The sequence below is a fragment of the Medicago truncatula genome, chromosome 3, assembly GCF_003473485.1.
Source record: "Medicago truncatula cultivar Jemalong A17 chromosome 3, MtrunA17r5.0-ANR, whole genome shotgun sequence".
In the NCBI taxonomy this organism is placed as follows: domain Eukaryota; kingdom Viridiplantae; phylum Streptophyta; class Magnoliopsida; order Fabales; family Fabaceae; genus Medicago; species Medicago truncatula.
The window spans coordinates 31,965,166-31,979,005 of record NC_053044.1 but is presented as its reverse complement, the minus strand read 5'-3'; the positions used below and the strand labels follow the sequence as shown (position 1 = coordinate 31,979,005).

The 13,840-nt window shown below is 35.1% G+C and overlaps 1 protein-coding gene across 2 annotated transcripts; it reads left to right on the top strand.

Annotated features, from left to right (window-relative positions):
* The first annotated feature begins 560 nt into the window (after window positions 1-560).
* LOC25489173 (uncharacterized) lies at window positions 561-13,116 on the top strand. 2 transcript variants are annotated; one of them, XM_024779991.2, is made up of 11 exons: window positions 561-685; window positions 4,390-4,496; window positions 4,572-4,659; window positions 5,423-8,479; window positions 8,728-9,270; window positions 9,945-10,662; window positions 10,957-11,150; window positions 11,240-11,314; window positions 11,918-12,017; window positions 12,113-12,262; window positions 12,346-13,116. In XM_024779991.2, the coding sequence occupies exons 4-11, from the start codon at window positions 5,423-5,425 to the stop codon at window positions 12,915-12,917; spliced, it is 5,409 nt and encodes a 1,802-aa protein (XP_024635759.1). In that variant the 5' UTR covers window positions 561-685; window positions 4,390-4,496; window positions 4,572-4,659; the 3' UTR covers window positions 12,918-13,116. The 2 variants fall into 2 exon arrangements, with proteins under 2 accessions (XP_024635759.1, XP_039687293.1); XM_039831359.1 differs by lacking the exons at window positions 561-685; window positions 4,390-4,496; window positions 4,572-4,659 and adding an exon at window positions 4,913-5,042.
* Window positions 13,117-13,840: the final 724 nt, after the last annotated feature.

The following is a 13,840-nucleotide window of genomic DNA, read 5'->3' as shown; positions in this document are numbered from 1 at the left end:
GGGGACTTCAAACGTTAGATCCGATATGTCACAGTTCTTTTTTGATGTATGTATACTGTAATAGCATGTACATGACTTATTGTATCCATTCTTAAAAATAGAGAAAATGAGTCACGGAATAAAAAAGTTATAATTTGTTTCATTTTATCTATTTTCTAAACAATGAAATAGAAATTTTATTTCGTCACATCATATAATATCCAAATAATGGAACACAATTTTTGTTTCATTGCATCCCTAAATAAGAAAAAATCCTGATTTTATTTGAAGTCTAGTAGTATATATAATACTTTATTAAAAAAAAATAATATCTAAGTTCAGAATTTTCGAGGATTTGTAAGATATAATTTTTCAGGTGTAAAATAGTAGAAAATGGTGCCTTGCTTGCTTAGATATATCTATGATGCATCATTCATCACTCAATGAATGTACTTTGCTTCTTGTTGTAATAATTTTCATTCTAAGAGGTTCCTTTCCAATACCTTACTTTACTTCTTTATTCGATTCCTTTCTTCTTTTTTTCTTTGAAATATAAATAAATTTGTCTCTACAACACAAATGAGTTGGGTAAGAAATAAAAAATATAAAAAAAACTGTTATAGTCTCTCTTGCTTTTGTTTGCTGTAGAACTTCAATTTCAGATTGGAGAAAGGGGAAGATTGTTCATACTACTGCTGGAAATAAGGTAAATTAATTATAGTTTTTTTTTTTTTTTAATTGAGGAAGAGAAAAATTATTATTAATTAAAATGCCATGAAAGTCAAACTTTAAATCCGAACGAAACCGATGATCACACGTTGGTTTGGTCTTATTCAATCGGATTGACATTTTAAAAATATAAGAAACTTACTTTTAAAAACCTAAACAAAACAATTTTTTTTCAAGCTATAGAATTTTTATACTTAGGCTCCAATCACAAGTATAATATATGATAATAAGAAAGAAATAAATGAAAAGGACGTATTTTTTCAAGAATCAAAGAAAGTTGATTAAGGATTTAGTCTTGGAAAAAAGGGTGGAGTTTTTGGCCATTCAAGAATCAAAGCTTGAGGTGGTTACAGAGTCCGTGTGTCGTAGCATTTGGGGAGGAGATGATTGTGATTGAGCCTTTCTTCCGGCTGTGGGGAATAGTGGTGGGATCATTTCTATTTGGCGAAAATCCAATTCCAACCTTCTTTTCTCCTTTGCGGGAGAAGGCTTCGTGGGAGTTTGTTTAGAATGGGGAAGGAACAAAGTGAGATGTTTTGTGGTGAATATTTACTCGAAATGTGATTTAGTGGCGAAACAAAGATTGTGGGCAAATCTTGTGTTGATTAAAAACACTTTTGGTGATGGTGTGTGGTGTATGGTTGGGGATTTCAATGCGGTGAGCCATGCGGATGAAAGAAGGGGGGGTCAATTCGGTTGTTTCATCGGCACAATCTTTGGAAACATATTTCTTCAATTCTTTTGTTTTGAATGTTGATTTATTTGATGTTAATCTGTTGGGTAGGAAGTTCACTTGGTATCATGCTAGTGGCCTCTCCATGAGTCGTATTGATAGGGTTTTTATTTTGGATGGATGGTCTAGATGTTAGGGGAATACTTCCTTATGGGTCCTTCCAAGATCCATTTCGGATCATTGTCCTTTAGTGCTTAAATATGGGAATACGGATTGGGGTCCGAAACCTTTCCGGTTTAATAATTTTTGGTTTGAAAATAAATTGTTCAAGAAGTTTATGGAAGATAGGTGGAGGAATCTACCAGCCAATGGTTGGATGGGTGTTGTTTTGAAATCTAAACTTAAGGGGTTGAAAGAGGAGATTAGAGTGTGAAGTAGGCAAGTTTACAGTGATATTGACTTTAAAGTGGTGAGATTGGTGGAGGACATTATCGATCTTGATGTTAAGGGGGAGCTTGGGTGTTGAGTAGTGGTGAGGTAGAGTTAAGGAAGTTGAAGTTTGATGAGATGTGGAAGCTTCTTAAATGCAAAGAGGCGAGTATGTTCCAAAGATCTAAGTCTAAATGGCTTAAATAAGGGGATGAAAAGATTCCAAAGAGTTTTCTAGCTGTGATGAACTCAATTATTTCCGGATCTCAATCCGCTTTTTTGAAAGGGAGGCATTTGGTGGATGGGGTGTTGGTTGTTAATGAAGTGGTGGATTTAGCTAAGAGAGCGAAGCGGGAGTGCTTAATTCTCAAGGAGGATTTTGAAAAGGCATATGATTCCGTGGATTGGGGTTTTTTGGAGTATATGATGAGAAGGGTGAGTTTATGTGAGAAATGGATTAGGTGGATGAAGACTTGTGTGTTTGGGGGAAGTATGTCGATGCTTGTAAATGGATGTCCAACCAAAGAAATTAATGTTCAACGGGGTTTGAAACAAGGTGATCCGCTTGCTCCTTTCTTGTTCCTTCTAGTGGCAGAAGGTTTTAGTGGCTTGATGTCGAATGCGGTTAAGGAATTTTTTCAAAGGCTTCGAAATCAAAAGAGGGGGTATGTGTGTTTCTCATCTCCAATACGCCGACGATACGCTTTGTATAGGTGTGCCTTCGGTGGAGAATCTTTGGACTCTTAAGGCTTTATTGCAAGGTTTTGAATTGGCTTCCGGCCTAAAAGTCAATTTCCACAAGAGCTCTTTGATTGGTGTTAATGTTCCCCAGGACTTTATGGAGGCGGCGTGTGGCTTCTTGAATTGTAGAGAGGGGAGCCTTCCTTTCAACTATTTGGGGCTATCGGTGGGAGCTAACTCTAAAAAGGTGTCCACTTGGGACCCAATGTTGGAGAAATTGAGGAATAGACTAAATGCTTGGGGGAGTAGGTATGTTAGTCTTGGAGGCTGTATAGTGCTCATTAATTCCGTTCTTAATGCCATCCCTATCTTCTTTTTATCCTTTTTGAAAATTCCGGCAAAAGTGTTGCGGATGGTGACCCGTATCCAAAGAGAATTTCTTTGGGGAGGTGTTGGTGGAGGTCGGAAAATTTGTTGGGTTAAATGGAGTAAGATTTGTAGTCCTAGGACTAAGGGTGGTTTGGGGGGGTTAGAGATGTCAAGTTGGCTAATTTGAGCCTTTTGGCAAAGTGGAAGTGGCGTTTACTCCAACTGGACCTACCTATTTGGAAATTGGTGTTGAGAGATAAATATGGAGATTCCATTTCCGGTCTACCTTCGGAAGAGGGAGTTAGATGGCCGCGCTACACATCCGGTTGGTTGAGGGATTTGATGTCTTTAGAAGATGGTGTGGGATCTAGTTGGTTTTACGTGAGGGTGGAGTGGAAGGTTTCAAATGGGAGGCACACCCGTTTTTGGAAGGATAAGTGGTTTGGTCACCAATCGTTAGCTTGGGCTTTTCCAAGGTTATATTCCATCTCATCTCAAAAGGAAGCTAAGGTGAGGGATGTGTGGAGTTTGGTTAATAGTGAGTTAACTTGGAATCTTACTTGGAGGAGATTACCTTTCCTTTGGGAAAACAATTTAATTGTGAATTTGTTGGCAACTTTACACAGTGTCATCTTGGGGGAGGAGGAGGATAAGTGGTTGTGGTTACCGGAAGAGAGTGGGGTTTATTCGGTGAGCTCCTCTTATAGAGCGCTTGAGGAATTGGTTGTGCACGAGGCTTTGACTGAGGATGAGGTACATGTGTTTACATTACTTTGGAACAGTCCGGTACCGTCCAAGGTGGTGGCTTTCTCTTGGATGGCTCTTCTTGATCGCATTCCGACTTATTCTAATCTTGCTTTGCGTCACTCTTTAGCACCCGGCGTGTCTTGTGTTTGTTTTTTGTGGTAACGTGGAAGAAACTACTCATCACCTTTTCCTGCATTATGAGGTTGTTTTGGCGATTTGGAGAAAGGTGTTGGATTGGTTGAACATAAATTTTATCACTCCACATAATTTGTTCTCGCATTTCACTTGTTGGAGTGAATCGAGTAATTCGAGGCGTCTAGTTAAGGCTATTTGCTTGATTTGGCATGCGGTGATTTGGAAGGAAAGGAATGCGGGGATTTTTAAGAATCAAGTCAAGAATGCTGATGAAGTGTTTGAAGATTTCAAGGCGTTATCGTGGTGTTGGGCGTTGATTGGGCTAAGGATTTCCTCTTGTCTCTTTTACGAATGGACATGGAATCCTATATAGTGTTTGAGGAGGAGAGGCTAGGGGGCAGCTGGTGTGTTGAGGCGTTAGTTTTTGCCTAGGCTTGTGTGGCTTAGGACGGCTTTGGCCGGTTATCAGTTTAGGCCTGATGTTAGCTGTTAGTTTTGGCTTTTGACTTTGTTTTTAGTAACAACTTTGCTAGCTCCCTGTTTTCGTTTGTCTCTTTCTGTTCCTCCTTTTGTAACAGTGGCTTTATGCACTTCTTGCGCAAGCCTTTTTCTAATATATGCTGTTTCAAAAAAAAAAAACTTTACAGAAACATAAATGCTTAACCACTTAACATAGGCAGAAAGATGAGAAAGACGAGGAAGATTTTTCATGAGACTTAATGAATGTGGTGAAAATACCGTGTGGAAAGATCAGGTAAATAACAATCTCTTTTTGATTGATCATTCATTCGTATATGTTTTTAGCCTCAAAACTATATTTATACAATAGAGTTTCAATGAACGCTACTGCATATTGGAGAAAGATTAGTAGAATTGTTCATACGGCTTGAACATTTGCTGGAAGTGCTAGAGATAAGGTAACCAACAAACAATCATACTTTAACGATTTTCAGTCCATATTTTAATTAATTGTTTACAAAGGTTTATAGATCAACTAGAGAAACCAACTCGAGTTGATAAGATCCTATATTTTAAGTTCGTAGCCAATATGGCAAAACTATATGCAAAACTCGAATCAATTTCCTTCAATTTAAAAAATGATATATAAATTAACAGTTTAAAAGGTGGCAAATGCATAGATTGAATCTTTAAATGTTAATGCCACTGCAGCTTTTGTTTGCTGCAGAACATGAATTGCAGTGAATATTACTCCTGATTCTCTAAATTCTAGCTGCTGCCTACTGTCGAGAAACGAAAAGATTGTTAAAAAGTATGTGCTGACAACAGTAACACCATTTAGGTAGAAAACAATCTCATGGTTGTTTTTCTTTTTTTTTACTTTCTCCGATTTTCTATTGGTATATGATTTCCAATTTCGGTCTTCACTCAACTTTTCTACATGATTTTTTTTTCATAACTTGTTTACCGCATTCAAAGATAAATTGGGTATTTAGAGATTGACTTAAAGATATTAAGCTTTAATATTGGATGAACTCCCATTTGAACTTTCTCAAATATTTGTCTGAACGAGCTAAAAAAATTCTTTGATCAAGAGTATGTCGTCAAGTATCATTTTCCAAATTAACATACTCATTCAGAACGAGATTCATTATCAACCATTATATTTTTCAACACACACACACACAAATGTCTAACTTTGATCTATTGAAATTTATTTAGATGGCGAGTTTTCTGACTGATTTGGCGAAGCCTTATGTGGAGAAATTGATAAATGGGGCGATCATAGAGTCAAGTTATATATGTTGCTTCACATGCATTGCTAATGATTTTGAAGAAGAAAGAACAAGATTGGAAATAGAAAGCACAACTGTTAAGCAACGTGTTTATGATGCAATTAGAAGAGGAGACGATGTTCAAGTTAATGTTCGTTCATGGGAAAAAGAATCTGATGAGCTCATTCAAGAAGACACCAAAGCAAAACAAAAATGTCTTTTTGGGTTTTGTCCCCATATCATATGGCGATATAAAAGGGGAAAGGAACTGACAAATAAGAAGGAGAAAATGAAAATATTAATTGAAACTGGAAAGCAACTTTCAATTGAACTCCCTGCCCGTCTTCCAGATGTTGAACGTTATTCATCCCAACACTATATTCCTTTTAAAAGCAGGGAATCTAAATACAAAGAGCTTTTAGATGCTCTGAAAGATGACAACAATTATATAATCGGGTTGCAAGGGATGGGGGGAACAGGAAAAACTACATTGGCCAAAGAAGTTGGTAAGGAACTTAAGCAGTCCAAACAATTTAGTTACGTCATCGATACGACAGTGTCATTATCTCCTGATATCAGGAAGATTCAAGATGATATTGCTGGACCCTTGGGATTGAAATTTGGTGACTGTAGTGAATCAGACCGACCCAAAAAACTATGGAGCAGATTAACCAATGAAGAGAAGATTCTTCTAATATTGGATGATGTGTGGGGAGATATTGATTTTAATGAAATTGGTATTCCATACAGTGACAATCACAAAGGCTGTATAGTTCTTGTAACCACACGCAGTCTCTCAGTGTGCAACAAATTAAGATGCAGTAAGACAATCCAACTGGAGCTCTTATCTGATGAAGAGGCATGGACCATGTTCCAAAGGCATGCTGGTCTAACAGAAATTTCAACTAAAAGTTTGCTTGACAAGGGCCGTAAAATTGCAAATGAATGCAAAGGGTTACCAATTGCAATTTCTGTTATCGCCAGTAGTTTGAAGGGCATACAACATCCGGAAGAGTGGGATGGGGCCTTAAAATCTTTGCAGAAACCCATGCACGGTGTTGATGATGAACTTGTTAAGATTTATAAATGCTTGCAAGTTAGCTATGATAATATGAAGAATGAGAAGGCCAAGAGACTATTGCTCCTGTGTTCTGTATTTCGAGAAGATGAAGAAATTCCTACCGAAAGGTTAACCAGACTTGGCATCGGAGGAGGCCTTTTTGGGGAAGATTATGTCAGCTACGATGATGCTCGAATTCAAGTTGTTATATCCAAAAATAAACTCCTAGATTCTTGTTTGTTGTTGGAGGCCGATCAAAGCGGAGTGAAAATGCATGACTTGGTTCGTGATGCAGCCCAATGGATAGGGAACAAAGAGATTCAAACAGTGAAGTTGTATGATAAAAAACAAAAGGAAATGGTTGAAAGGGAGGCAAATATTAAATATTTGCTATGTGAAGGAAAGCTTAAGGATGTGTTTTCCTTTAAGCTTGATGGTTCCAAGCTTGAGATTCTAATTGTCACTGTGCTTAAGGATGAAGATTGTCACAATCTGAAAATCGAAGTCCTGAACTCATTTTTTGAAAATATTAAGGGCCTTCGAGTTTTTCATTTAATCCATGATGATCATTATTCTAGAGTAGCTCTATCATTACTTCGGCCAGTTCAGTTGATGAAAAATATTCGATCTCTTCTCTTTACATGTGTCAATTTGGGTGACATCTCTATTTTGGGAAACCTGCGAAGCCTTGAGACTCTTGATTTGAATTATTGTAAAATTGATGAGTTGCCTTATGAAATTACAAAACTAGAGAAATTTCGATTGTTGAGCTTGGAATATTGTGGAATTGCAAGGAATGACCCTTTTGAAGTGATTAAAGGATGCTCATCACTTGAAGAGTTGTATTTCATACAGAGTTTTAATTATTTTTGCCGAGAAATAACTTTCCCTGAATTGAAAAGGTTTTTTATCCACTCTATCTATTGGAGATCAAAGAATCAGTTGTCTTCAAGGCATGTTTCTCTTTTAGACAACACTTATGTTTTCCTATCTGAAACAACACTCAGGTATTGTATGCAAGAAGCTGAGATTCTAAGACTAAGAAGAATGGAGGGGGGATGGAGAAATATGATTCCTGAAATTGTTCCTATGGATTGTGGTATGAATGATCTAGTCGAGCTTACTTTGAGATGCATTTCACAACTACAATGCCTCATTGACACCAAACATATCGAATCTCAAGTATCAAAAGTCTTCTCCAAGTTGGCTGTACTAGAACTCGAAGGAATGGATAATTTGGAAGAATTGTTCAAAGGTCCTCTTTCCTTTGACTCTCTGAACAGTTTAGAGAATCTGTCCATTGAGAATTGTAAACGTTTGAAAATCTTATTCGAGTGCAACATAAACCTCTGCAATCTAAAGAGTCTTTCATTGGAACGATGCCCGATGTTGATCTCCATATTTCAACTGTCAACTGCTTGTAGCCTGATGTTGTTGGAGAGATTGGAAATATATGACTGTGAGGGTCTTGAATACATAATAGATGAAAGAAAATGGCAGGAATCGAGAAGTAAAATAGTTGATGATAATGATAACAAAAGTCATGGCTCAATGTTTCAGAAACTGAAAGTTCTTAGTATTAAGAAGTGTCCAAGAATTGAATTAATACTTCCGTTTCACTCTCCTCATGATCTTCCAGCACTAGAATCCATCACAATTGATAGTTGTAATAAGCTGAAATACATATTTGGCATAAATATGAAGCTTGATGGTTTACCAAATATGATTGACATTTTCCCTGAATGTTATGGTGTACATGAGAGGTCATCTTCCATTTCTGGATATGCTTCTAAGCCACAAACACAATCGGGTCCAATCAAACGCAATATCTTTTCATGGACTAATGTATATTGCTGTGGTAAAAAGTATGGGCACAAATTAAGGAGTAACACAAGTACTGAAATCTCATTGGTTTCCCAGGATCAACAACAGGACAACTTAATGGTAATCCTCTATCTTCTTCTTCTTCTTCTTCTTCTTCTTCTTCCATGTTATTTTTTGTACTTTTTTTAATAAGAAACTATTGATTTCATTATTTAAAAAGAAAACTATTTTTTTATGGGAAAAGAAACTAATAATATAATAGCAAATCACTAGATACCAAAAAGTGTTCACAATACAATGACATACATTTTTTTGGTATCAATTAGTAGTATATGAAATCGGTATTTATTTGGATTACATAATTGCAGGAATCAAATTCATATCCCCTTAACATATGGGAACGTGCTCAATGTCTTTCAAGACAATCACATATCTTGTGCAATGTTACAGAGATTACATTGAGCAATGTCTCAAAGATGAAATCGTTATTTAACCTATCTACTGCTCCAAGAATGTTATTGGAAACTTTGAATATTTGGAACTGTAATGAATGGAGGCACATTATAACAATAGACATTGGAGATCATCACGACAACACTGATGGCAATAACTGGGGCACTGTCTTCCCAAAATTAAGAAAGCTCTCTGTTTATAATTGCGCGCAATTGGAATATATAATTGGACACTACAACGATGATCATCAAAACAACACTAAGATTCATCTTCATCTTCCAGAATTGGAAGATCTCTATCTTGAGAATCTGCCAAGTTTAGTTGCCAATTACCCCAAACAATATCACACAACATTTCCACAATTGAAAAAACTTGTAGTTGAAGAATGCCCGCAATTTATTGGTGATTTCTTAACTCATCATTCAGTAACAAGATCTGTGGACGATACAATCATCAAGGTATTCATCCTTATTTCTATATATATTTGTTGTTTTGTAAATCTAAACTTGATAATTTTAAGTTAAGTTTAGTCCCTCTAAAATTTTCCTTCAACTTTTAATCCCTATTTTTAAGTTAATTTTTGTATTTTTATAATGAAATAATGCAGAAATGTGAAGAATATTTAAAAAAAAAAATTAGAATTTTTTAACAAAACAAAAATTAAATATGAATTTTTAACCATAAAAATATAAAAATTCATATTAAATTCAATTTTTGTAACAAAATTCTAATTTTTTTTGAGTGATTCTTATAATATTATGAATTTTTCTGCAAACTTTTATCCAAAAATATGATTTCTACATATGAATTTACTTTAAAGGAGGGACCAAAAGTGAAGATGGAAAATTTTTTAGAGACTAAAAGTTGAAGAAATTTTTTAGAGGGACTAAAACAAAAAGTTGACATATTTATAGGGACAAAAAACATATTTAACCCTTAATTTAATTATATAATGTAATACTTTATTTTGGTGTAATTATTAAATCCAAATAAAAATTAAATAAATTTTAATGGGAAGTTTTTTTTACAGTAGTATATAAAATATCTCCATAGTTTTTTTATCATCTCTATTGTACTTATAGGACTTGTTCTTATTTTATACATGTGTTTATTTCCCATTCATTTATTGTAGGAATCAAGTGGGAATATGGATAATTTTCTAGCTTTGGAGACACTCTTGGTAAATAATAACTCCAAAGTAAAAGATGTCTTTTGTCTGAATGAAATAAATGAACAACAACTGAGCTTAGCTTTGAAAGACATTGATTTGAATGTTTTGCCTATGATGACATTCCTTTTTGTGGGTCCCAAAAATTCATTTTTCCTCCAAAACCTTACCCATTTAAAGATCATGCGATGTGAAAAATTGAAAATTGTTTTCTCCACTTCTATAATAAGGTATCTGCCACAGTTGTTTACTTTGAGAATTGAAGAGTGCAATGAGTTGAAGCATATTATTGAAGATGATTTGGAGAATACAACAAAGACATGCTTCCCAAAACTAAGAATACTTGTTGTAGTAAAGTGCAACAAGTTGAAATATGTCTTTCCAATCTCCATATCTAAAGAGCTTCCAGAGCTAATTGTTCTGATCATAAGAGAAGCAGATGAGTTAGAGGAAATATTTGTAAGTGAAGGTGATGATCACAAAGTGGAGATTCCAAATCTAAAACTTGTAATATTTGAAAATCTACCAAGCCTCTATCATGCTCAGGGAATTCAATTTCAAGCTGTAAAACATCGTTTAATAATGAATTGTCAAAAACTCTCTCTGGCTTCAGCAATAATAACCACAGACCTTGAAAATGATCTTTCTGGTTTAGATAGTAACATCTACGGTTACATCTACGGTACACATTCTATCCAATATTTTTTAAAACTATTACATGTTGGCTGTAAATTATTATTATATACCATTTGTTTAAAGGATATATAAACAATATTGAATCTTCTAATTAAAGTAGCGATATCAGGTATGCATGCATAAGTATTTCTAAAATGTAGTGACCTATCTAATAGAAGCTTTAATTTTATGTAAAGTATAATTATTAGGTAGATAGATAAATGATGATATACAATTGAAAGTGGACAAATTGATATTATTATTATGCTTATGAGTTAATCTCTATAATATTTTGCTGTAGTTTTGGAATTCGTTGAGTATTTGAGGGATTTGTTTCAACAATTACAAACCGCCAAAGGTTTTGACGCTGGGTTTGAAGTTAAAGCATCATCAGAACACGAGTTAACTTCTCCAAAGGAAACAAAACAAACACCAGAGACAGAGCATGAACTTGTGGAAAATGTTCCTGATTTAGAAATACCAACAAATTCAAAAGTGATTTCCAGGCCATGTCAAATTGTGTTAGAATTTGAATGGATGTAATTAATAGCTGAAGATAATTAATGCTTATGTGCTTGTTACAGGAGTTGATGAATGAACAATCGATGGAGCAACAACGTCTACTTGGAGAAGCCGATTCTGCCGTCAAACCTTCTCAGGTAAATCAAGTAATATCGTACCACCGCATTGTGCATATAAAGCTTCCTCCAATATTTTATGTTAAGAGTCCCACATTGTATAAGAGATGACTTGATTATGAGTTTATAAGTGGGGACATTCCTCACAAGCTAGTTTTGTGGGGTTGTACTGGGCTCAACCACGAATTCTAAGATGGTATATTCTAAGATGGTATGAAAGCCTCCTCCAATATTCGTTGGGACAAAGTTTACACTATTGGACCCTCCACCATTTATATCAGGAAATTACTCTTTAGGAACTATCTTAATCTCTCTTTTATGCAACTGTCATTGGCTGAGCGACGCTTAAGTGTTGTTCTCCTACCCATCGGCAATTAAGTGTTGTTCGACACTTTTTAGATCGGTTCAATCACTTTTTAAATCGGTTTTAAAGGTATTTGTACGGACGTTAACAATTGCTCTTTTAGAGAAGAAAAAAATTGGAATCTACAGCTTTTCAATTTTGGAAAAGTTGGATCTAAGAAAGTATAAAGTTAGACAAGTTTAGACCATTTTATCCTTAATTCATTTACGAAAAATTAAATTCATTTAATGCATGCTTTTGGTTTTTCTAAATTTGTGTAGGAATGTGGTGACTGCCAAATAGCCATACCTTCTCCTCCTATTGCCATAACAAATCCTCTTACCACTCAGGATGTTGATATTAACATCAATGATGATCAAGGTGAAGACTCTTTGGATCAATTTTATTTTCTTAATTTACCTCATCACCCTTTGCATTTTGAAGTTTAATTCTCTTCTCTCACACCTTTTGCTCAGTTTCTGTAAATGATGATTCTGTCATAAAAGTAACCTCAATTGTTGAGGAACAACTATCTAAGGATGTTGAATTTAAAGTTCCAGAATCTAAACCATCTCCTCTCATTCCTTCACCTCAAGAATTTCAAACTCCTTCAATGCGATCAAAAGGTATATATTTTCACCCTGCATTTTCTTTTTAAGACTTTATTTTGTGCTCAAAGTGGATTACTTATCCTTTCCTTTACTCTCAGGAGACCCTTCTCAAAATGTAGAAGATTTAAGTTCTTCTTTGCTTGTCAAGAGTGAGCTTGAGCAACTAGTCTCCAAGAATTATTTGGATTGTGAGAACTTGTCTTTGTTGACTGTTTTCCTTGTTAAGAATCCTTCTGTTCATTTGAAGGACACTGCACTTAGTAATAGATACAAGGGTTGTGCCTACAATTTACTAGCTGAACTATTGAAATTCCTTGAAACCCATAGTATGTTGGAAGTATTGGGGTCGTGCCACTCTAAATTTGTGGAGTTAATACAAGATGCGCGCAGCTTTGGTTTTGATAAGGATTGGTTGGATGGTGTTGAGAGGCGCGCTTTGTTTCCTGAAATAAAAGTGTCCCAAGATGCCTTGCAAAATTTATTAGATTCCAAGCAACAGGTTACCAAGGATGTTGAAGTCTTGCGATTGAAGATAGGCATTTTAAGCGAACAAATGGAAGTTCTTAGTGAACAGGTGGAAGATCTTAAGCAACAATTGACATCCTCTGAAGCTGTTTTGGAGAGTATCATTCAACAAGAGGTAGTTTTACATGCCCCTATCGGCTATTAGACTATATCTTCAAGTAATTATATTCCATCATTGTGGGAACCTTTGTTATGCTTTTCATTGTGGGAACCTTTGTACTTCGATATTGTTTATTTCTTGGGTGTAACGTTTCGTCGTTTCTCATCCGAAGTGAACTAAAGAGTCTTATTATGTTTGTGTATTGAAAACTATTATTGATTGTTGTATAATATGTTACATTGATGAAGTTATTTTATTGGATTTTCCATACAACAGATGAAGATATGATATACATATGATGGATGAACCAAGCCTCTAAGAATCTATATTTGGTTTAATCTCTTTGCAAATGTGCCGTACTAGTTATTGCACATTAATATTTTCTCTTTTCTGAAAGGAACCGCAGAGTTAATTGCATTTTTGGAAATGATTACATCTGACTATCTATATAGTGAATGTACAGACTCGGCACATATATACAAGAAAGTGAAATCGTTTAATTACGAATTTGGTTTAAGATTTAAAGACATAAGTAAAGGTGGAAATTTAATTGTAAGCAATTTTTCTGAATTTCATTTTTCAAGGTAAGCTGAAAGTGAAAAAGTGCTCAATTAAAAAGAGACATTTGATTACTTTGGAGTATGAGCTGACTGTGAAATTGTATAACATTCATTCAGTATGATCTAGATGTGTTTTTCCATAACATGAGAGTAATTTTGCTTCCCTGATCTGCTTGTGTTTCTTCATATCTGACATGATGAACCTGTTGTTACCCATGAAAGATACACCTCAAGCACAATGTTTCTCTTTTCCATTGATTCTGTGTTTCTTTGTTCTGATACCTCGCAATAGTTCGATGTTGTGTGAGAGAGAGAGAGAGAGAGAGATGAAAATCCATAAAATGAAAGCCAAAAACAGTGTTACCAATAGCAGATGGCGGAAATTTGAAGAACGCCTAAAATTCCCTC